The 20,686-nt window shown below is 47.4% G+C and overlaps 1 protein-coding gene across 3 annotated transcripts in view; it reads right to left on the bottom strand.

Moving 5' to 3' along the window:
• NECTIN2 (nectin cell adhesion molecule 2) overlaps window positions 1-20,686 on the bottom strand; it is an 84,107-nt gene that overhangs the window by 38,193 nt on the left and 25,228 nt on the right. For all 3 annotated transcript variants that reach the window (XM_035117521.3, XM_035117524.3, XM_035117523.3), the window contains exon 2: window positions 545-898. In XM_035117521.3, the coding sequence (XP_034973412.3) occupies window positions 545-898 (354 nt within the window). The remainder of the gene's footprint in view (window positions 1-544; window positions 899-20,686) is intronic.

Raw genomic sequence — 20,686 nt, 5'->3', positions numbered from 1 at the left:
TGACTTCCAAAACATTTGGAAACCAAGGCACAGCTTCCGATTGGCTGCAGGAAGCTCCAATTGGCTGCAGGAAGCTCCTGCAGCCAATCAGAAGCCGCGTTGGACGTTCAGGTTCCAAAGAACATTCGCAAACCGGAACACTCATTTCCGGGTTTGCGGCGTTTGGGAGCCCAAAGGTTCGACTCGCAAGTCATTCACGAACCAAGGTATGACTGTAGATGCGAAGTAAGATGAGGTTAAGTTCTTTCTACCATTTAAGACATTTTTATACCATCTTCCCACTGATGTTGCCGGACTGCAACTTCCATCATCCCTCACCACTGTCTCTGTTGGCTGGGGCTGATGGGAGTTGGAGTCGAACAGCACCCCGAGGACCACAGGCTCTCCACCTCTGGCTTAAACAGGCACGGAAGCTCCTTTGGTGGGGTGCTCTCTCTCTCACCCCAGGGTAGCCTGATCAGCTGCAGGGGTCTGCAGCCTCACCGAGCATGGTTCGTAACAGGGGGTCCCACATTCGCCATTCTGCAGATGGATTTGCCCTTACCCAGTACGACCAGGTTGGTGATGCCGTTTTCGTTGCCCGAGGGGTACGCAGCGAACTCGCAGGCATAGGTGCCCTCATCGGCCATGCGCAGGGGGCCGATGATCAGCGTAGCATCCTCCAGGGTCTGGGTCCTGAAGCGGATCCGCCCGCGCTCCGTCTCCAACGGGTAGCTGGGCTTGTGGTCCGGGTGGAAGACAGCCACATTCTGCTTCCTGCCCGCGGCTTCCTTCATCCAGGTGACCTGGCTGACCTTGATCTCGGTGCCCATCGACACAAACGTGCACGGCAGGGTGACTTCCTGCCCCAGGTAGCCCGTGACCTCATCCAGGACTTTCACCCTCTGGGCGATGGCGGCTGAAAGAAAGGAAACAGCTAGTTGAGTAATGGGCCCAGTCACAGTTTTAAAGCAGGCTGGCGAACATCCCCTTGCCTTGATAGTCTCTTTGCTCCTCCCTCTTCATACCTCTTTGGGTTCTGGGAGACCAGTGGGGAAAGGAGCTAGTTGCAGCAGGACGACTCATCTATGCCTCTTGGCCCCCACTCCTTTCCATCCTTCACTTCAGCCTCTAATTCTGGACTGCTCTCTGCCACAGACTCTTCCTGCTCACTAAGCCCTGTTACCTCTTCAGCTTCTGACACCTCCTCTTCCCTGTCTTCTCCCTCTGACCACTCAGCGTCGTCCCACCACCACTCCCCAGGCTCTGAGCCTTTTTCCCTTGGGGGTTCCCTAGCTGGTGGCTCCCACCACTCTCTTGCCTCCTGCCAATCCATGAGACCTTCGGGTATAGGACGGTATAGAAATAAAATTAACAAATAAATAAAAATAGCATGGTAACGAATGAGAACTGAAGACGCTGGAGCCCAGTGTGCATATGAGACAGAAATTCTGTTAGTAAGCAGATCTTGAACTCAGATCAAGTAGTGTCCGGCCAGCTGTGGAAGGAGCTGCAATCTCCCCACAAGTATCAAGCTTGCAGCTTGGGGTAGGGGGAGTTTCTCTTGCATCCAGTTCTGTCATTGGAAGCCCAAGTCGCCATCTAGCTGCCCAGCTACAACCCTATCTGGAAACAGATAACCCGGCTTGCATACCTTTCAAATGTTTTAAGTGTCTGCTCACATGCACTGTCTAGTTACAGCTTTGTTAGGCAGGGATGGGGAACCAGATATTGCTGGGAGTCAACTCCCATCAGCACCCGCCAGCATGGCCCATGGTGAGGGATGATTGGCCTTGGGAGTCCAGCAACTCCTGTAGACTCACAGGTTTCCCCGTCTTTGCACGGTTATTCCCTCTGCTGCAGAGAGTGGCCACTTGGGCTGAGAGCAGGCAGCCTCGCCTAACGCCTCCTTGGTGAGTGACTAGCGGAGGCACGAGATTCGAACCGGGGGTTTCCTCGCCATCTGGGAAGCATGCGAAAATTGACAATGCAATAAAGGAAGCCCAACGTCTTCCTGCCATTATCTAGAGGGGAAGGAGAAGTGGTGATGCAGATTTCAGGCGGTCCCCGGGAAGGGGGAGCAGCAAGCTGATCGGCAAACAGATGGGAGGAGAAACCGCGGCATCTGCAGACCGGCTTGTGGTTCAGCCTACAGTGAAATACTGCTCATCATGCGTAACAAGCAGAGCTCGGTGGCAAAGAGATGGAGAAAAAGACCAAATGTGGTATCAGGTGCAGGATTCAGCTTCAAGGATTTCAAGCCTTCGTTTGAAGTGATAAAAGAGGCCTCACGGCTGCAAGACAGAGCTTGGGAGCATGTGGGTCGTGCCTGTGAAAAAGCCTCAGAAGGGGGTGGGGGTGAGCATAATTTTTGGGGAGAGGAATTGGATTTTAGCTCCTTTCCCCTTTCCACAAAGTAAAATTATGCAAGGGGGAAATTCCAAGTTTGGCTGGTTCGTGTACTTTCAACCAGCTTCCCCCAATGTGGTGCCCTCCTGGTTTTTTTTGACCGCAACTCCCACCAGCGGGGTATAATTATTATTTTTTAAAAAGATACAGCAAAACAGAACAAAAAAAATTCTGCTCCAAGAGAATCTGGATTCTGCAAGCTGTCTCAAGTAGCCTATCCCAACCTGATGCCCTCCTTGCGTTTTGGACTACAACTCCCACCAGCCCCAGCTGGAGAGGAAGAAAGGCAGGAGACAGAGATGAGGCCGGGTGCTGGAAAATCTAGGGAGTCTCCCCCTCCTGCTGCGACCAGCTCACCTCCCTCTGGTCTCCCAGAACACACAGAGAAATGAAAAGAGCAGAGGAGAGATTGGTGGCACACAGACACGGTCTCAGATTGTTGGGGGGGGGGAACCCTGGGGAGGAGAAGACTCAGGCAGTTGTGGCAAGACCTCCGGAGAAGAGCTCTAGGCCTGTGCCTTTTGGTTTCTCTGAATAAAGAGTTAAACTTCACTGACACCTGATTCCAACTTTTGACAATAACTCCAGGTTTGTCCTCATCATCAGAGGAGGTGAAATGCTCAAGAGGGCATGGAGGCTTTTGTTCCCGGCTCATCCCTGAAGGTATTGCCATTATATCGCCTCTGGTCGCATTCAGTGCTAGGGCAAGGCATGCCACAGCGTGGCTCATCATCTCAGGCCCACGTGACAAGAGGCCCACACCAAATAGCTGCCACATCCGTCCAAGCAACACAAAAGCACTTTGCACGCTGCATAAAATATCGGTGAGCAATATCTGACAGCCACTTCTTAATCATGGGGTTGCAATGGAAAGCTAGCCAGGCCGGGTGGACTACCCTAGTTCCCTGCCTAGGGTAATGTGCAGGAAATGGGCCAACATTTTTCCCAGCTTGAGAGTTCTTCGCACTCAAAAAGGCTCATTTCCTGGCCGCAAGTCCTGAGGTAGCATTATTATCAATCTACGATGGGGTGGAAGGTTCGCAGGCTACGAAAGACTTGCTCACAAATTTATCGACAGCTGCACAAATTATGATAGCTAGGAAGTGGAAGCGGCAAATGGAATATAAAATGGAAGAATGATATAAAGAGATGTGGGATATAAGCTATTAGCGATAATTTAACATGTGCCATTAAGGTAACATGGGGGATATGCAGGAGAAATTATTTTGAGGAGATATGGAAGGTATTTGTAGAATTTGAACTGTTAAAACGGAAAAGGGGTCAAACCATCGCAAGAGGCGTTGAAATTTTGGGAGGTTGGGTAGTTACAATGGGATGGTCTCGGTGGTGGGGTGCACATATTCATTCTTATTTATTTATGATTAGTATTTTGTCAAAAAAAGAGGCTCATTTCACAACCATCTAGGTTTGCATGCCAAACACACAGATTCCTTTACCTGAAAATTAATGTTATAGAGAGAGGAGGGGGAGGATGAGACTGTGCTGATAACATCACTACAAGCATTAGACACTGAAGAGGTAATCGCAACAAACACTCTTAAAAGCACTATTGTTCTTTCCAGGAATGGAAATATCCTAACCTTGCCAAGAATCCTGTCCCATCCTCCCTTTAGAACGGGGTTGCTCAAGTCTCCAAGAGGCTAATTTATTAAGCAGCAGCCTGGCTCTTGGCAGAGGAAGGATAGGATAGAGATACTTTTTTTTATAAAAAAAATAAAGTCTCTCAAACTTTCTCCAACACAGCCAGGGGAGGTTATAAATAAATAAGCAGATAAAACAAGTTTGACAACAGTATCTAAACAAATGCAATATTCCTGCTGCTATATACAACCTTTAAGTCAGGGATGGTGAACCTGTGGCCCTACAGATCCTGCCATATATAAGGGAACAGGGCCTTATCTGTGATGGCTCCCTATTTGTGGAATGCTCTCCCCAGAGAGGCTCGCCTGGCGCCATCACTACAACCTTAGGCACCAGGCAAAAACATTCCTCTTTGCCCACAACTATGGCCATTAAACAATCCATGGGCTTTTAAATGTGGGGGGAGTGTTAGTATGATCCCCGCCCCTGTGGAACATCATCTGGTGGGGTGCATGTGGTTGGGAAGATTAAAAAAACCTTCAACAGATCTGTCACCCCCCCCATTGAACATTTCCAAGGAATGTTCATAAAAATCCCAATTTGTACTGTAGTTGGCATCCATCTGTCTTAACAGACAATGGAGTGCACCTCCGAGGGTGAAGACAAATTGCTGCATTAGTAGCACTGGAGTGACCTCCCTGGGGCGAAAGCCTGGGCAGTGTGCATGGAGGTCCTGGGCTGCCCAGACGACAAGACCCGCACCCAGTGCCTCAATGCACACCCATGATTGGACAAAACGAGATCCTCCCACAACACACTGCTCCAATACAGGTTCAAAAAGCAGAAACATTGCAGACCAAGGTTCGGCAACCTGCATCCCTTCTGGACATGGTTGGAGTCCAACTTCCACAATCCTTGACCAATGAGAGTTGGTGGTTCCCCACCCCCACTCTTTCCTTCCTTCCTTCCAATCGTAGCCGAGTAGGATGCTTCTGAAAGAAGGGGCAACTCTAAGCCATTGCAAAACTAGCAAAAGGGGCTTGCTTCTGTTCTCAGCGCTGAAGTGGTGCTGCTGAATCACTGACTGTCAGATTCAGGTTAGCAGGAACCTTTTGAGAATCACAGGCTGTCCAAGCACCACTCGGCAGACGAGGATCTCTTCCGACGGGCAGGCCATGAATAAGTAAAAGGAGGAGAGTGTGCAGTTTGCAAAGTGCTGCCACACTCTGCCCCTGGAGGGTGAAGCACACTCAAGACACACACAGGCCAAACAAGATGAAGATGCATGCAGAGAGGGGACTCTTAGCACTAGCATTTGGGCTGCCTGGGTTACAATAGCAAATCGAGACATGCTCCATTTAACACACACTCCTGCGCCCATTTTGTTCAATGCACTCACTGGCTAAATGGCGAAAATGGATGCTTCCCCCAGGATGCAGTCACCAGAGAGAGAGAGAGAAATATAAGCAAACTTAGAGACCCTTAAGGTAGCAATGTGTGCTTCGGCCCTCTGCACCCCGGGAGTGCTGCGTAGAGGTGTATGAATGTGAACTTTGCACTAATTCACCAAAAAAGCTAAACATCTGCATCAAGAGCACCTGTTGCAAAAGAACCAACTCCAGCGATCTCACCAAAAGCCATGCACAACAAAATGAAGTTTGCATCTTGCTGTTCATGTTTTGATTCTGCTTTTGGAGCGATAAAGCTATACAGTGGTACCTTGGTTCTCGAACTTAATCCGTTCCGGGAGGCTGTTCGACTCCTGAAACAGTTCGAAAAAAACCAAGGCACGGCTTCTGATCAGCTGCAGGAGCTTCCTGCATTCAAGCAGAAGCTGCGTCGGACGTTTGGCTTCTGAAAAACATTTGCAAACCAGAATACTTACTTCCAGGTTTGCGGCGTTCAGGAGCTGCTTTGTTTGGGAGTCAAGCCATTCGAGTACCATGGTACCACTGTACAAGGCTTTGAATTCCTGGAAACACACACACACCTCACGAAATGTCCCAACTGTCAGACTGGGCGATATTTGGTTTTCAACACTGCGACATATCACCAGCTAAACATCACAATATACCGATATATCACAATGCCTGAAATAAAGATGGAGCTATGTAGAAGCATTGGCTGACTTCACGGTTTCCCCCCCCCCCCCAATTGTGATTTTTGCATAGCACACACATCATGATTTGTGATATATTGCCAGGTCGAAAAATTAGCAAACTGATATTACAATACAGCACGGACTTGAAACTGGTTTTTGGACAACCTATTGATACATCGCCCAGACCTACCCAACACATCTGTTAAGTGGCAAGTAGCTTCCACCCGGAAGGCGTCCACACACTTTCAAAACGCAGCATGTGCACACACACACACCCCCACAGCCACAGGGACTAGAAACTTTAAAAAATAATAATGAAGCAGAGTTAAAGAATACCAAGTTCTTCATCAGGTGCCAAAACCCAGCTTTGGCAGGTGACATGGGATCAACACAGCCCTGCTTATTCCCTTTCTAGGCACACAGCTCTCCCAACCTAAAACAAATCCTATAAGACTAGCTACCCTTGAATTACTCAGCAACAGCACCTTTTGTCTCAAAAGAGTGAGATGAGCTATTCCAGGGAGGCTTGGGAGAAGAGATCCAGGCTGCATTCGCAGTAATAATAGAAGCACTTAGTATTTACATTGCTCAAAGCACTTTGTATATATTATTATCTCCATAATCCTCACAATAAGCCTGTAGATAATACTGACCTATCATCCCCATATTGCAGTTGGGAGGGAGTGGGGGAGGAGGACACCAAGGACCAGAAATGGCAGCTTCCCTAAGGTTACCCAGAGAGTGTTCATGGCCAGGCTGAGATTTCAACCGGGGACCTCCAGCTCATAACCATTATGGCTCCAACTAATGCTTAGCTTAGGTGTGCTTCGCGTTATTGTTTATGAAAGGATTTGGCTGGGATGCTTTATGTGCTTCCTTAATAATATACTGGCAGGGATGAAGTGCAACTCAACAGTTTGCACCTGCTGCCCGCAAATGCTAAAATACTCATTTTTATAAGCTTCACCTGCTGCCACGGCCACTGGCCCCCCACCCCACATGCCCAGCCAGTGGACACCACTTCTTTCTCTGCCCCCCACAAAAGACCATAAGCAGCGACGGGCCAGATGGAGAGTGTCTGGCTACATCACAACAGCATGGCACACATTGCAGAATAAAGGTGGAGGGGGGTGGGAAGAGTTAAGGTGACCCAGTTTTAGGGCAATCTAAAACAGGGGTGGGGCCTGTGCCACATAATGGCCATATTCACATCAGGCAACAGTTTTGGGAGGGACCGTTTCAGAGCAGCAAACTGTTTGGCGTGTTATGTTTTCTGCCTCAAGACGTCAAAATGTCTTAAGCTATCGCACACTGGCAGGATTAAGCAAGGGTATCAGATGGATAGTTCGAACCAGTGTTAGAAACTCACAGCACTATTATTATTATTTAGAAAAAGAGGGGCCGGAGATCACTAGGAATGGCTTCCCTGTTCTCTTATATAAAGGCAGGGATGCCCACCTGAAAGGTGCCGGAACAGAGTTCTGTTGACTTCCGGCTGAAAATAAGCCCTGGAAACTCATAGATATATAAGGTAATTGCTAAAGGGCACCATCATTGCTGAACATGGCACCCTAAACGTAGGTTATGGTGCTTACGCAACATTCCCCCCCCCCAAAGCAAGGTTTATTCTTATTAATTTCATTTCTATACCGCTTAACATTTTAAAGGGGGGGAAAAATCTCAAAGCAGCTCACAACACCTTAAAACATCAAATAAAACAATCCAGAATAAAACAAATTCAAGCTTCAAGGAAAATATTTCAGATCCTTCTTTAAGTGACATGTTGCTTTCTCCCTATTTATTGAACTACTTAGTTTACAGAGCTGCCCCATAGCAAAAGGACTCTAGGAAGGCAGTGTGGGCTAGTGGTTAGAGTGTCAGGCTCGGACCTGGGAGATCAGGGTTCAAATCCCCACTCAGTCCTGACGCTCATGGGGTGACCTTGGAGTCAGTCACAGCCTCTTAACCTACCTCCCAGGGTCATTGTGGGGATTAACCGAGGAAGGGGGCCTGAATCATGTGCTTCTTGGGAGACAAAGGTGGGATACAAATGCAATAAATGAGCTCTTCTGCTGAGCTGCTTAAGAAAGCCGGAGGGGGCCAGCCAGATGGAGATATCCGTGGCCAGCCCCGCACACCGAGAGGTCTCCACGTGGTCGCAATTGGACCCGTGCCAGTCGCAAAATGCGCCTGGCTAATTTCTAACACTGCTCCCAATACCTAATAGAGCAGCATGTACCAGAAGGATTACAAAGTCATCCCCTCCCTCTCAGAATCGGTGTTGTGTGTCCTTGAAATCCAAGCCTTCCACATGTGCAGGACTCTGCCCGTCTCGGAGGCTGCCTCCTGGGGAACTTTGCTTACATCTTGTACTACAACTTCCCACGTGGCTCAGGTATGTGCAACACACATCCCGTTTTTGACCGTGGGGCGGGGAGGACAAGCAACAAGGAAGTGTTCGCCCCAGAGGCGGCACGAGATGCATGTGTTGGAGAAAGGGAGTTCGGTATGGAACATTTCAACTAATAAGCTCTTCACACTTCACAGCCCAGCAGAAACAGGTTAAGGAAGCTATTTCCCACTCGTGCGGCTGTTATTAATCCCTCATTGCTTCTCTTCTAAAAGCAGGCTGCAACCGGAACCCCACAGTCCTGGGTCCAAAAGCCATCCATCTCCCCACAGGCTGCCAGCCAAAAGATTTCAGCTCCATTTTGTGCCAAGGGATGAGGAGGCGCATAGAGCCCCTGTTGACAAAAGCTGCCGGCGCGGTACATTTGCCAGGGTCATATTTTATCAGTTTAGAACAATGGTTCACATTATGGAGCTTTGTTACAAAGCAGCCTGGATGGAGGGAGAGGCAAGATGAAAAGCAGGACATGGAACAGTTCACAGCCACACCGACTGGGGCAGGGGACGGGTTACAGCACCAGAACCTGCCGGCCGGAACCCGAGCCTCAGCAAAAAAATAAGGCACAAATTAGGACGAAGCAAGAGAACCTGGTTTTTCCATTTTAGCTGAAAGATAGTGGCTGGGATCCAGGGAGCTACTTGAAAAAAGTCGCCGAGTTTCAAAAACAGATGACAGCAGCTACTCTGCTAAAAGAGAGAGAAAGTTTTGAAAGTCCTTCATCGAGCATACAAAACTGCAACAGTTCCTTCTCTCCACCTCCACCAAGGTGGCTTATTCACACATCACTTCAAAGGGAAAACTATGGTTTAAAATGTGAGCACGCAGCACTGAGATCCCAGGTGATTTTTGCTCCTCCCCCAGTCCTGCCATGCTGCGAGCCTAGCTTAGCGTTGCCTCCAACGTACTGAGAGCAGTACATGTGAAAAGGATTTAGGAGTCTTGGTAGACCACATGAGTCAACAGTGTGATGTAGCAGCTAAAAAAGCCAATGCAATTCTGGGCTTCATCAATAGGAGTATAGCATCTAGATCAAGGGAAGTAATAGTACCACCGCATTCTGCTCTGGTCAGACCTCACCTGGGGTACTGTATCCAGTTCTCGGCACCACAGTTTAAGAAGGATACTGACAAGCTGGAACGTGTCCAGAGGAGGGCAACCAAAAAGGCCTGGAAACGATGCCTTATGAGGAACGGCTTAGGGAGCTGGGTATGTTTAGCCTGGAGAAGAGAAGGTTAAGGGGTGACATGATAGCCATGTTCAAATATATTAAAGCACGCCATATAGTGGAGGGAGAAAGGTTGTTTTCTGCTGCTCCAGAGAAGCGGAGAGGGAGCAATGGATTCAAACTACAAGAAAGAAGATTCCACCTAAACATTAGGAAGAACTTCCTGACAGTAAGAGCTGTTTGACAGTGGAACTTGCTGCCAAGGAGTGTGGTGGAGTCTCCTTCTTTGGAGGTCTTTAAGCGGAGGCTTGGCAGCCATCTGTCAGGAAGGCTTTGATGGTTTTTCCTGCTTGGCAGGGGGTTGGACTGGATGGCCCTTGTGGTCTCTTCCAACTCTATGATTCTATGATTCAAACCTGGGCTTGTGCTTGGTTTCCTTCGAACATGAGCAGCAAGCCGGGAACTAACCTTGGCTACTCCTTGTTGTTTAGTTCAGTGGGAAACAAACCATGAGCTTGGGGTTGTGGGCATAATACTAAAGGCAGGCCATAGCTTAGCTCCCAGCAGTGTAGCAGCACCTGAGATTTCACAAACAAGCACCTGGCAAGCTGAACGTTCACATTTAAGCCATAATCTGGTTTCATGGTGGTTTAAAAAATGATGTGCAAACCAGGCTCTGGCTGCCCATGCAGGATATAATGCAAGGGGAGATGTGGAAATGGGAGAGCAATGGGGATTGGGGGAAGATAAAGGATATTTGGGGGCAAGTCAGAACATACAATAGTTACTTGTGCACTCAATTATCTGCACCAGAACAGCTTGTATTGGGGGGGGGGGCTTTTTAGAGGGGAAGGCATAGAAGCAAAATACACAAGTTCAAGGCCTCATGGAACGAGGGAGGGATGTGGCAGAAAAACAGAAGCACCACAAGACCCCCCCACCCCCCAGTTTTGAAGTTCCTCTTTCCTGCATGCACATTCAGACACAGAAATTCAGGAAGCCCCATCAATCAGCGACAAGAGACAATGAACTCGGGGTCTGAAAACACCTGTACAACAGAACAGATAAGCTCAGAGGTTAACTTGCTGAGGTTCCCACAGTCTGTCTGCCCCCACCATTCAGACTGTCCTTTCTTCTTTTCTTTCTTTTTTCTTTTTTTTAAAAAAACACACACACATTTATTGTTCTTCTCCCTGCTACCCGCAAACCATATCAGATGGTTTCCTGTTTGGCTTAGAAGATGCTTTTCAAAGCAGAAGGAAAGAGAAGAGGGAGTGAGCACACAATGTGAAAAGCAAAGGCTTTTTTTTTATTAACCAAAAAAGGGGGGCAGGCAGAGAGAAATCAGACACACGTCAAGGACATCTTCTCTGGTGCAGCACCAGCCTCCAACATTTTAAGATGGGTGCAAACGAAAAAGGGAGGCCAATGTGACCTCCCAACTGTGTTGTGATGTATCCTATTGAGATAATTCACATAAACCCTGCTGGTCAGAGGGTGGGGTTCTGTCCAGGAAAAAAAAATCAGTTTGCATATTCAGTGCTTTGGCTGCATCTCCCAATCCAGGAAGAGTGAGTCGGAGGGAGGACAGCATTCTTTATGCATACCTACATAGGAGAAAGTCCTTAAAATAAATAAATTCAGAAGATATACATCAGGGGTTGCCAACTTCCAAGAGACTGCGATCTACTCAGAGTTAAAAACTGGCAGTGATCTACCCCCTTTTGGGGGGTTCAGGTTGAGGTTGAGCTTTTTTTTAGGAAGGAAAGCCCTGTTCTGGGGGATTCAGGGCAAACATGTAGAGCTTTTTTAGGGGAGCCAAAGTTGCTGAGCTTCTTTGGGGGGAGCCAGTGATCTACCACAGACGTCCAGTGATCTACCAGTAGATCACGATCTACCTGTTTGACATGCCTGATATACATTTTGCAGCACCCTTTAAAAAAGAAAAAGAAATCCCACCAAAAGAAATCCCTGGTTCCAGTCTCACCTCTGCCACAAACTGCATTACTTGCGGACCATTGAGATAAGCCACAGTGTTCTCACTTCCATCGCCTCATCTGCATTATGCAAATGCTGGTCTTGCACGCAGGAATTTGTAAGGATTACCGGAATAGTGCATGTAAAGCACTTTGAACACTTAAAAAAAAAAGATGGGGGGGGAGAGCAAGTGGTACCATGGCCAACGCAAGCCTTTCTGAACGAAATCGAATCCACTCGGGTTTTACATGCAGAAGCCTTGGGAGCTAAGCATGTCCACCAGTCTTGTAGGACATGGCAACCCAACCAGATGGCAAGCAGAGCTGTATCAGCTCTTGGGCATCTGCCGCCGCCCTGCACCCCAGATGTGTGGTTGACAGTTTGCAGGTTTCAGCCCCCAGCCCAAGCAGTTAAGAGAGACTAGGGCAAGACAAGATAACATCACAAAGAGGTGGCTGCAGGAAGAAGTGTGGTGTGTGTGTGTGTGTGTGTGTGAAAGAGGGGGGGAAAACAGGCACGTGCAAGGTAATATGGATTCATAACCTCATAACCTTGTCAAAGATGCCCCCACGGCTAACAGTTGGCCTTAAGAATAAATAACCTTTTTAAAGTTTTATACAAATCCACATCAGAAACACGGTGGCAGATTGCACCAAGGAGAGAGAAAGAAAGAGACCAGTTTTGCTCACAGCACTGAGATAAAGGGGGAGGGAGGGAGTTGCAAAATGAAGTATTTCACACTGCTCAGACTTCCTTAGACCATATTCCCTGAACATATGTGCAGGGAGACAGAGACAAAACCCAAATTACTGAACTCCCTACCCGGCCTCGCATGGCCATGCAACCCAACGCCCAGTTTCACTCTTGCTCCTTTAAAGGTTGTTTGCCCAGCATTAAAAAAAAATGTTCCCAAGGCCTTTTGGATTAATGAGATGGTTGTGTAATTGCGTGCCAGTTCCTCTCGAACCTGACCTGCCTTTAGGATGCTGAGGCACTAACAAGCGGTTGCAGAAGCTCACAGACGGCAAAGCGGAAAAAAGGAAGGGTTGGAAGAATCGGCCTGGGGTAGGTTCTGCAGAGATGGGTCCTTCTGAACCTGGGACCTGCAAGGAAATCAACGTTGCCAGCGGTGTGAGAAACTAGCCAGGTGCGTTTTCCGACTGGCGCGGGGGTCCAATCGCGACCACATGGAGAGCTCTGGATGCCGGGTTGGTGACTGGGGAAAGCAAAAAGTCACTTAAAAGAAGGAAATGAAATAGTTTTCCTTGAATTTTAAAATTTGTTTTGTTCTGGATTGCTTCATTTGATATTCTGATGTGTTGTAAACCGCGCTGAGATTTGTTCTTTGAAATATAAAGCGGTATACAAATGAAATGAAAAAATAAAATAAATTCCACCAGGGAGAAAAACAGTGCCTAGACATTCCATTGTGGCAACCGTAACCTAGGTTTGGCAATTAGATTATATATCTGAGTTTCTAACCCTGGTTGTCAGTATACCATGTCGTCTTTCCTGGCTCACTGAGAGAGAGGTGGGCAGCCATCATTAATTTTGCAAGTCTTTTTCGTGTAAGGAAAGGAAAGGCAGTCGGCGAAGGAAGGAGTTGGGAACACCTAGAGCTCGCTGAGGTATAGCGGATGAGAGTGCCACGCCCTATGAGACAGGATGTCCTGGGTTCGAATCCCCACTCAACCACCAAGTCTGCTGCATGACCTTTGGCCGGCCACCATTTCTCAGCCTAACCTGCCACACACATTCGTGGTGGGAAACGTGGGGCGAGAGATTCCAGGTGGCCGCCACCACCGCTAAATGCCGGCTATGACTAAAGGCTTTTCCCATACGGAAAAGGCAGGGGTCAAAAATAAATATATATCAAAACAGGATTTTAGCTTAGTCACCACCACCTCTACTGCCATCTGCCTGGCTCTTTCTCTCTCATCTTTCCATCCACACTGTCCTGCCTAGCCAAGCAAGTTAAGCAGAAGGGAAGGAAGCTCTAAAAAGAGAAAGAAGGACAAACGAGAGAAAGAAAAAGGAGGCAAGAGGTCACACGCAGCACACACAGCTGCCCGACAACAGGCCTCCAATTCCCAGAATCCCCGCAGGACAGCATTGTCTGATAAACCCAGCCTTACCTCAATTTGGAGGCGCCTGTGCTGCAATTCCCCCTCCCCCCCAAAAAGCTGGCCAAGAAAGCCTCTTTACTGCCTCAGTTTTGATGGGCAGAGTCGCTCGTTGAGGGTGGGTGGGTGGAGTTTCTCCAAGGGGAAATTTGTGGCGGTGCAGTGGTTAGAGCGCCGGGCACTGGCTGACCTGCGGGACCAGGGTTCAAATCCCCACTTGGCTTCAAAGCTCATGAGGCGAGCTATGTTAGAAATGAGCCCGGCGCATTTTGCACTGGCACTAGTCCACAATTGCGACCACAATGTGGAGATCTCTGGGTGCTGGGTTGGCGACGGACATATCCATCTGTCTTGCCCCTCCGGCTTTCTTCAGCAGAAGAGCTCATTTATATCCCACCTTTATTTCCAAGAAGTACAGGATTCAGGCCCCCTTCTTCAGTTAATCCCCACAACGACTCTGTGAAGGAGCTTTAGAGGCTGTGACTGACTCCAAGGTCACATAGTGAGAGTCAGGACTGAGTGGGGATTTGAACCCTGATCTCCCAGGTCTGAGCTTGACACTCTAACCACCACCTCACACTGGCTCCCTAGAGTCCTTTTGCTATAGGGAAGCTATATAAGTTAACTAGGTAAATATATACAGGGAAAGCAAGATGGATTGTTTTATTTGATGATTTAACGTGTTGCAAACTGCTTTGACTTTTTTTATTTAAAATATAAAGCAGTATATTAACAACAACAACAACAACAACAACATCAACAACAGGGTCCCCAAACTAAGGCCCAGGGGCCGGATGTGGCCCAATCACCTTCTCAATCCGGCCCGCAGACGGTCCAGGAATCAGCATGTTTTTACATGAGTAGAATGTGTCCTTTTATTTAAAATGCATCTCTGGATTATTTGTGGGGCATAGGAATTCGTTCATTTTTTTTCCTTTTCAAAATATAGTCCGCCCCCCCCCCCAAGGTCTGAAGGACGGTGGACCGGCCCCCTGCTGAAAAAGTTTGCTGACCCCTGAATAACAACAACAACAACAACAACAACAACAACATCAACAATAATAGTTATTGCAGGCCCGGGGGGGGGGGGGAGGCACGTAGACATTCCCTTGTGGTGACCGAAACCTTTAATCTTATTGTGATTATCTGATATATCTAAGAATCTGTGGGCGAATCACTGCCTCTCGGTCTAACCTACCACACAGGGTTGCAGTGGGGATTAAATGAGTAGGAGAACCATGTACATATCACTTTGGGCTCCTGGGAGAAAAAAGGTGGGATATAAATTCAATAAATGAAATAAAATAACACCTATGCAGCTTGGGACCAGGATACCTGAAAGATTGCCTCTCCCTTTATGTGCCCAGGCAATCACGTCTCTCTGCAGGTGAGGGCCTCCTGCAAAGGCCATCTTACCAGGAGGTCTGTTCTTGCACATTGCATGAATTCCTACCCTCTGGGATTCCTTCCCCTTGAATGTTCGACAGACTCAGTTGTCTTTTTGGCACCTGCCAAAACTGTCCTCTTTTAACAAGCCTTGGAAGCTGAGGTCTTCCCCAGTCTGCATTCTTGTAATGGAATTGTTTTTTAAAAAAGATGTCATTACTCTTTTATCGCTTGTTGTTTGCTGCCCTGGGCCACATTTGGAGAGGGAGGTTGGGATTTAAATTCAACACATAAATCAAATCTTACCACCACTACACCCCAGTGCTCTGGTGTGGCAAAGATTGACACAAGGGGGCTTTCCGAACCCAAAATCTGAAAAACAAGGTAGTTGCTGTCCTGCAAAAAAAGGGCTCTGCCACCTGAAGAGTTTGTTCCACCAGCTCCGGGGAGAAGCGGTGCTGACATGCACCATTAACTGTACTTTGGGGTTACAAGTAGGTAGCTGTGTTGGTCTGAGTCGAAACAAAATAAAAAAATTCCTTCAGTAGCACCTTAAAGACCAACTAAGTTTTTATTTTGGTATGAGCTTTCGTGTGCATGCACACTTCGTCAGATACACTGAAACAGAATCCACCAGACCCTTATGTACACCCCCACCCCACCCCACATCTCTGAAAATACATAAGGGTCTGGTGGATTCTGTTTCAGTGTATCTGACGAAGTGTGCATGCACACCAAAATAAAAACTTAGTTGGTCTTTAAGGTGCTACTGAAGGAATTTTTTTATTTTGTACTTTGGGGGTTCCTAAAACACCAGAGGCGTGTTTAAAAGAAACACCAGCAACTTCTACGCCGCTGAGGTAACTTTGGAAAAGGCCCTCTGTCAGTGCAGGTTTAAAACGGCTCCAATGGTTCAACTTGTTCAATTCTAATACTAAGAATGCTGTGCAATAAACACACACACACACATTTCTGGCTTCAAACAGGAAAATTACAGGCAACCCCAAAACCTTGACCTCATCTTGGTCCCTAAGCAGGCCGTGCTCATATGCACCTAATTAAGTCCAGCATATGCGCCACACAAATCTGAATCCTAAAACCTTGAGTTAAATATTCAAATAAGTAACTTTGCATTGAAGTGGGATGGTTCATGCAAAATAAGTACTCCCCCCACCCCAGTCACAGGCAGTGTCAAGGTGCTACTGGGTTCCTTCACATCCTCCTAAGCCCTCCTTCTGGTCTTGTTTAAGCAGACCTTTAGAACGGGAAAGCTTTCGTGAGTATTTCTGAACCACTCCTCTGCCTGTCGGCCCTTCAAGGTAGCTAAATTTATATATACGCTGCAGCACAAAACAATAAAGAACAGGATGAATTAGAGAGCACAATACGGCACGAAGCAAACCTCAAGTGAAAATGAAGAGAGCGAGCCAGGAACAAATAAAAGTCAAAGCCAAAAGCCTGGCAGAATAACATACAGTAATTGTAACCGCACAGCGGAAAAAACAACAACAACCACCACCACCTAAGCCAGGGATGTCCAACCAGTCGATCGTGATCTACTGTTCGATAGCTGGGCGTTCCTGGTCAATCGTGTGATCCTGATGGATCGCCGAAGAAGAAGAAAGCTCAACAACTTTGGTCAATCCTAGATCACTGCCAGTGTTTTTATAGTGGGAGTAGATCACAGTCTCTTGGAAGTTGGACATCTCTGGCCTAAGCCATTGGTGTTCAACCAGACCTGGTATTGACAGTAGCACTACCGCCATGCAAACATATGGGTAGAGAGCAGTGTTTGAAATTAGCCAGGCGCCAAGCACATTTTGCACCTAGCTTTTGACCACTTGCAACCAAGTGAAGATACCTGGGCACCAGGATGGCGCCTGACATCTCCACCATTTGGAGGATCATTGGATCTGGCCTGTTTTCACAGACTAATACCACATCCTCTAGAATTCTATCAGTTATGTTTCATCTGCACAATCGGAATGAATTTCTGGAACCAAAATGCCTTTCCTGTGCAGCCTGAGCAGGAACAGAAAAGAAAAGGAGGCCGGAAAAGGCCAATATATATGTGGACTGTCCTTGGATCAAGTGACTTTTCTTCTTTAAGTTGCCGAAGTTCTTAAACTAGCTCAAGGTTGTCATCTGAAATAGCCAGATGCTTAACTGATAGTCAACCATAGTCAATCCACCATTTGAAAAATAAGACTTTAGAGCTGTCATGCCCCGAAATGGCAACTAGACATTTCGTTTTGGCGACTGTAACCTTGGTTTAAGAAGCCATTTGGCACCTAGCTTATGAGTTTCTAAAATGGGTTGCCAAGCATTTTTTGGTTAAAGCGAGGTCATGGCCTGGAAATTGGGTATTGGTGCCATAAGCCATACTGTCAATGCGCTCCTGGTTCTGTGCCACCAACAACTGCACTTCTAATGCTGGGGTGACATGAAACCAAAGCCTCTCTGTTTAACAAGCCGGCATATTGGGCCTCCTCTCCACACACACACACACACACACCAAAAAATACCCCAAAGGGAACACGTTTCCAAGGCCACTGAAATTATACCTTTCGAAACCAAATTCCGCATTTTTGCAAAATGTTGAAATACACACCTAGCCTATCAGTTCACATCTCTGCAAGCACAACAGCTAGAGAGCTTGGCTAGATTTCTGAAGGGAAGCAACGATCTTCCAGAGGTCACACGCTGTGCCAAATCATAAAAAATCTCTGCTGTACACAAACTTCTTTAAGAGACAGCTTTGATTTGTCAAGGTGGGTACACAATGCACTCACGTTCAACGTGGACCTCTTAGGCTTCTTAGAGAGGGAAAGGGGTGGGGGTGGGATGCAACTAAGGCTGAACCTAAACTTGTCATTATTTGGGAATTTTTCTGCAGTGCTGAAAAAAAGGACACCTCCTTTTCGGCACCGCTTGCAAAAGTGTTTCCTTATTCATTTTTAAATTGCCCCTGTAACCAAACCTTACTGGATGTGGTGAACCACACAATTAAAAAAAGAAAAAAAAGAATTCTGGTCAAACTGTGACGTGAAACGTGGCAAAGCAACATCTTTGAACATGGGTAAGCAAACTAAGGCCAGGGGGTTTGATCCGGCCCAATCGCCTTCTAAACCTGACCCATGCCCTACTGACTTGAGCTAGCTTGTTTGTGAAACGTGCGGCACGCTCATCAATTAAGCAGGACGATAGCCCACACAACCGATTCAAGGAGAAAGCAGCAGCTACAACAGCCCTGAGCAATACTGAACTAGGTGACCGTACGTACACACACACACACACACACACGAACCAAAACAGAATAAAAAAATTCCTTCCAGCAGCACCTTAGAGACCAACTAAGTTTGTCATTGGTATGAGCTTTCGTGTGCATGCACACTTCTTCAGATACACATGAACCAAACCTGGCAAATATTCCATGCAACGCTATGTGCATCTGCTGGCAAATAGATAAAGTCATAATCAGATGCAGAATGGTAGACGAGATGGACCAAAGCTTTGCCACAATGTGGCAGCCCTTGTGTCCTTACTCGAAGGATAGTTTTAAAAATAGACCATAATTATGTTCCTCTGTGTTCCAGTATAAAGCCAGAGAAGAAAGCTCCGGGCTGGTTTCGCCAGACAATTCCACTCTGAAAGAAAGATTTTGCTAAGGAAACAGACAAGCCACAGTTCGGCTTCTATAAAAATAGTCGCAGGGTAACAAAGCCCCCACTTCTCTGTGCTCTCCTCCCGGCTGGCAGCTTCCACATTCTGAAGGGGTTTTTCTTTTCTTTTCCACTGTGTTTTGTTTTAAGAAGCCCATCCCACCCTAGGACAATTATCCCAGGGAGCCAAGCGCACAGGCCTGTGCCCCTAATGGGAAGCGACATTCCCGTCCGTAGCCCCACGCCGCAGTCAGGGCAATTCGGAGAGCGTGAATGAAGCTCCCCTTAATTTAATAAGAAAACAGATCGAGCGTAAGGCAGGAGCATTAAAAATTCAGCTTTCGCATGGGCAAAAAAGAGGGTTTTTAAAAAGAGGGCAAAAGGGGTAGATGTGGGAGCAAGGAACCCTCAAGGATGTGGGTATATCGAAGAACGCACTTTTCGCGAGCGGCTATAAATAGACAGTCCTACATTTTAAGCCACAGATACTTTCAGTGCAGTTCAGAGAGCAGGGCTGCGCACCTCCCACAACTCTGCAGAAGCGGAGAACGGGGATATTGGCCGCAGAGTTCAAGTTTCATCGACGAGAACCCTGCAAGTTTCTCGAACTCATGCCTTATGCGAGTTGGCAACACGTGCTGCGATTCTCCGAAGACGAAGCCAGGGTTCAGCACTATGCCTAGCCTTCTGCTGCTCCTCGCTGGATGAATCAAACCGGAATAAGTTGTTCATAGACAGATGTTGAAGAAGCCTGTGCATAAATCTGCATGTGTTTACCCAAGCCGCACAATATGGCTTTCAAAACCAATTTTAAAGGTACGAAGTACTCCTAGCCCAAGCCACGCAACTACAGGAAAAGTACTACATTGAAAGTTGTGCAAAGTTTTTCCAATCCTCATCCCTTCTCCCCATGCCCCACTGCCCACCCCCTATTACAACACACCCTGAATTGGCCAAACGTTATTTTGCAACTACTTTGAGACCAACCATTTGATGGATTTGACAGGATTAACCACATAACATACTCGGGCATCTCAGCCCATATTCCTCGGTTTTGCTTTTCAAATCATAGAATTGTAGAGGTGGAAGGGACCCTGAGGGTCATCTACCAGTAATCCAACCCCCTGCTATGCAGGAATATGCAGCTGTCCTGTACAGGGATCGAATCTGCAACCCTGGCATCATCAGCGCCAAGTTCCAACCAACTGAGCTATCCAAACTACATTCCCCTCAATCTCAGGAATCCAGATCAACAGTATGTTATCGTGCGTATGGAAGAGGGGTGAGTTATTATTCTGTCTTCCCATTCCCATCTTGCAGACTAACCTAATATCTGTCCCTGTTGGGTGAAGCCCCAGCATGCCACCCTGGTAGTAGCAGGGGCTCCCCAAAAGTTGCTTACAAGACTGGGCAATGCATATTATGCAATTCAACACACACACACAGTGCTAGGTACACAATACGTCTTCCAGAGAATCCAAACCTTCGTGTTAGAAATGGATCCAGTTTTAATCCTTAAGGCTACAAAAGATGGGCTTGAAAGTATGCAGCTAACGTCTGATGCAATCTCAGAAACCAGATAAGACTGCCAGCGATTGGGGTGGGTGTGGAAAGGGCACTACGCACACAGCATTTCCAAGCGTATCTTGCAAACGTAGCTCATATTCTCAGCGTGTGGAATTCGAGATGTGTTCTGCACTTGCACAGAAGCAGCAATGTGCTATGAAATGTCCTCTGCCTCTGGTCAACAGCTGCCTGTTCATCAGAGCCCAGAGAGCCCACTGAGACAGCATCTTTGGCAAAACCCAAGTCCCCACGGTGTTCAATCCAAATACAAATTCAGCATCATCCACCAGACTACCCTGGTTCTCT

The sequence above is a fragment of the Zootoca vivipara genome, chromosome 6 (assembly GCF_965207765.1).
Source record: "Zootoca vivipara chromosome 6, rZooViv2.hap1.1, whole genome shotgun sequence".
NCBI lineage: Eukaryota > Metazoa > Chordata > Lepidosauria > Squamata > Lacertidae > Zootoca > Zootoca vivipara.
The sequence above is the reverse complement of the archived record's forward strand: the minus strand, read 5'-3'. Positions and strand labels throughout refer to the sequence as shown.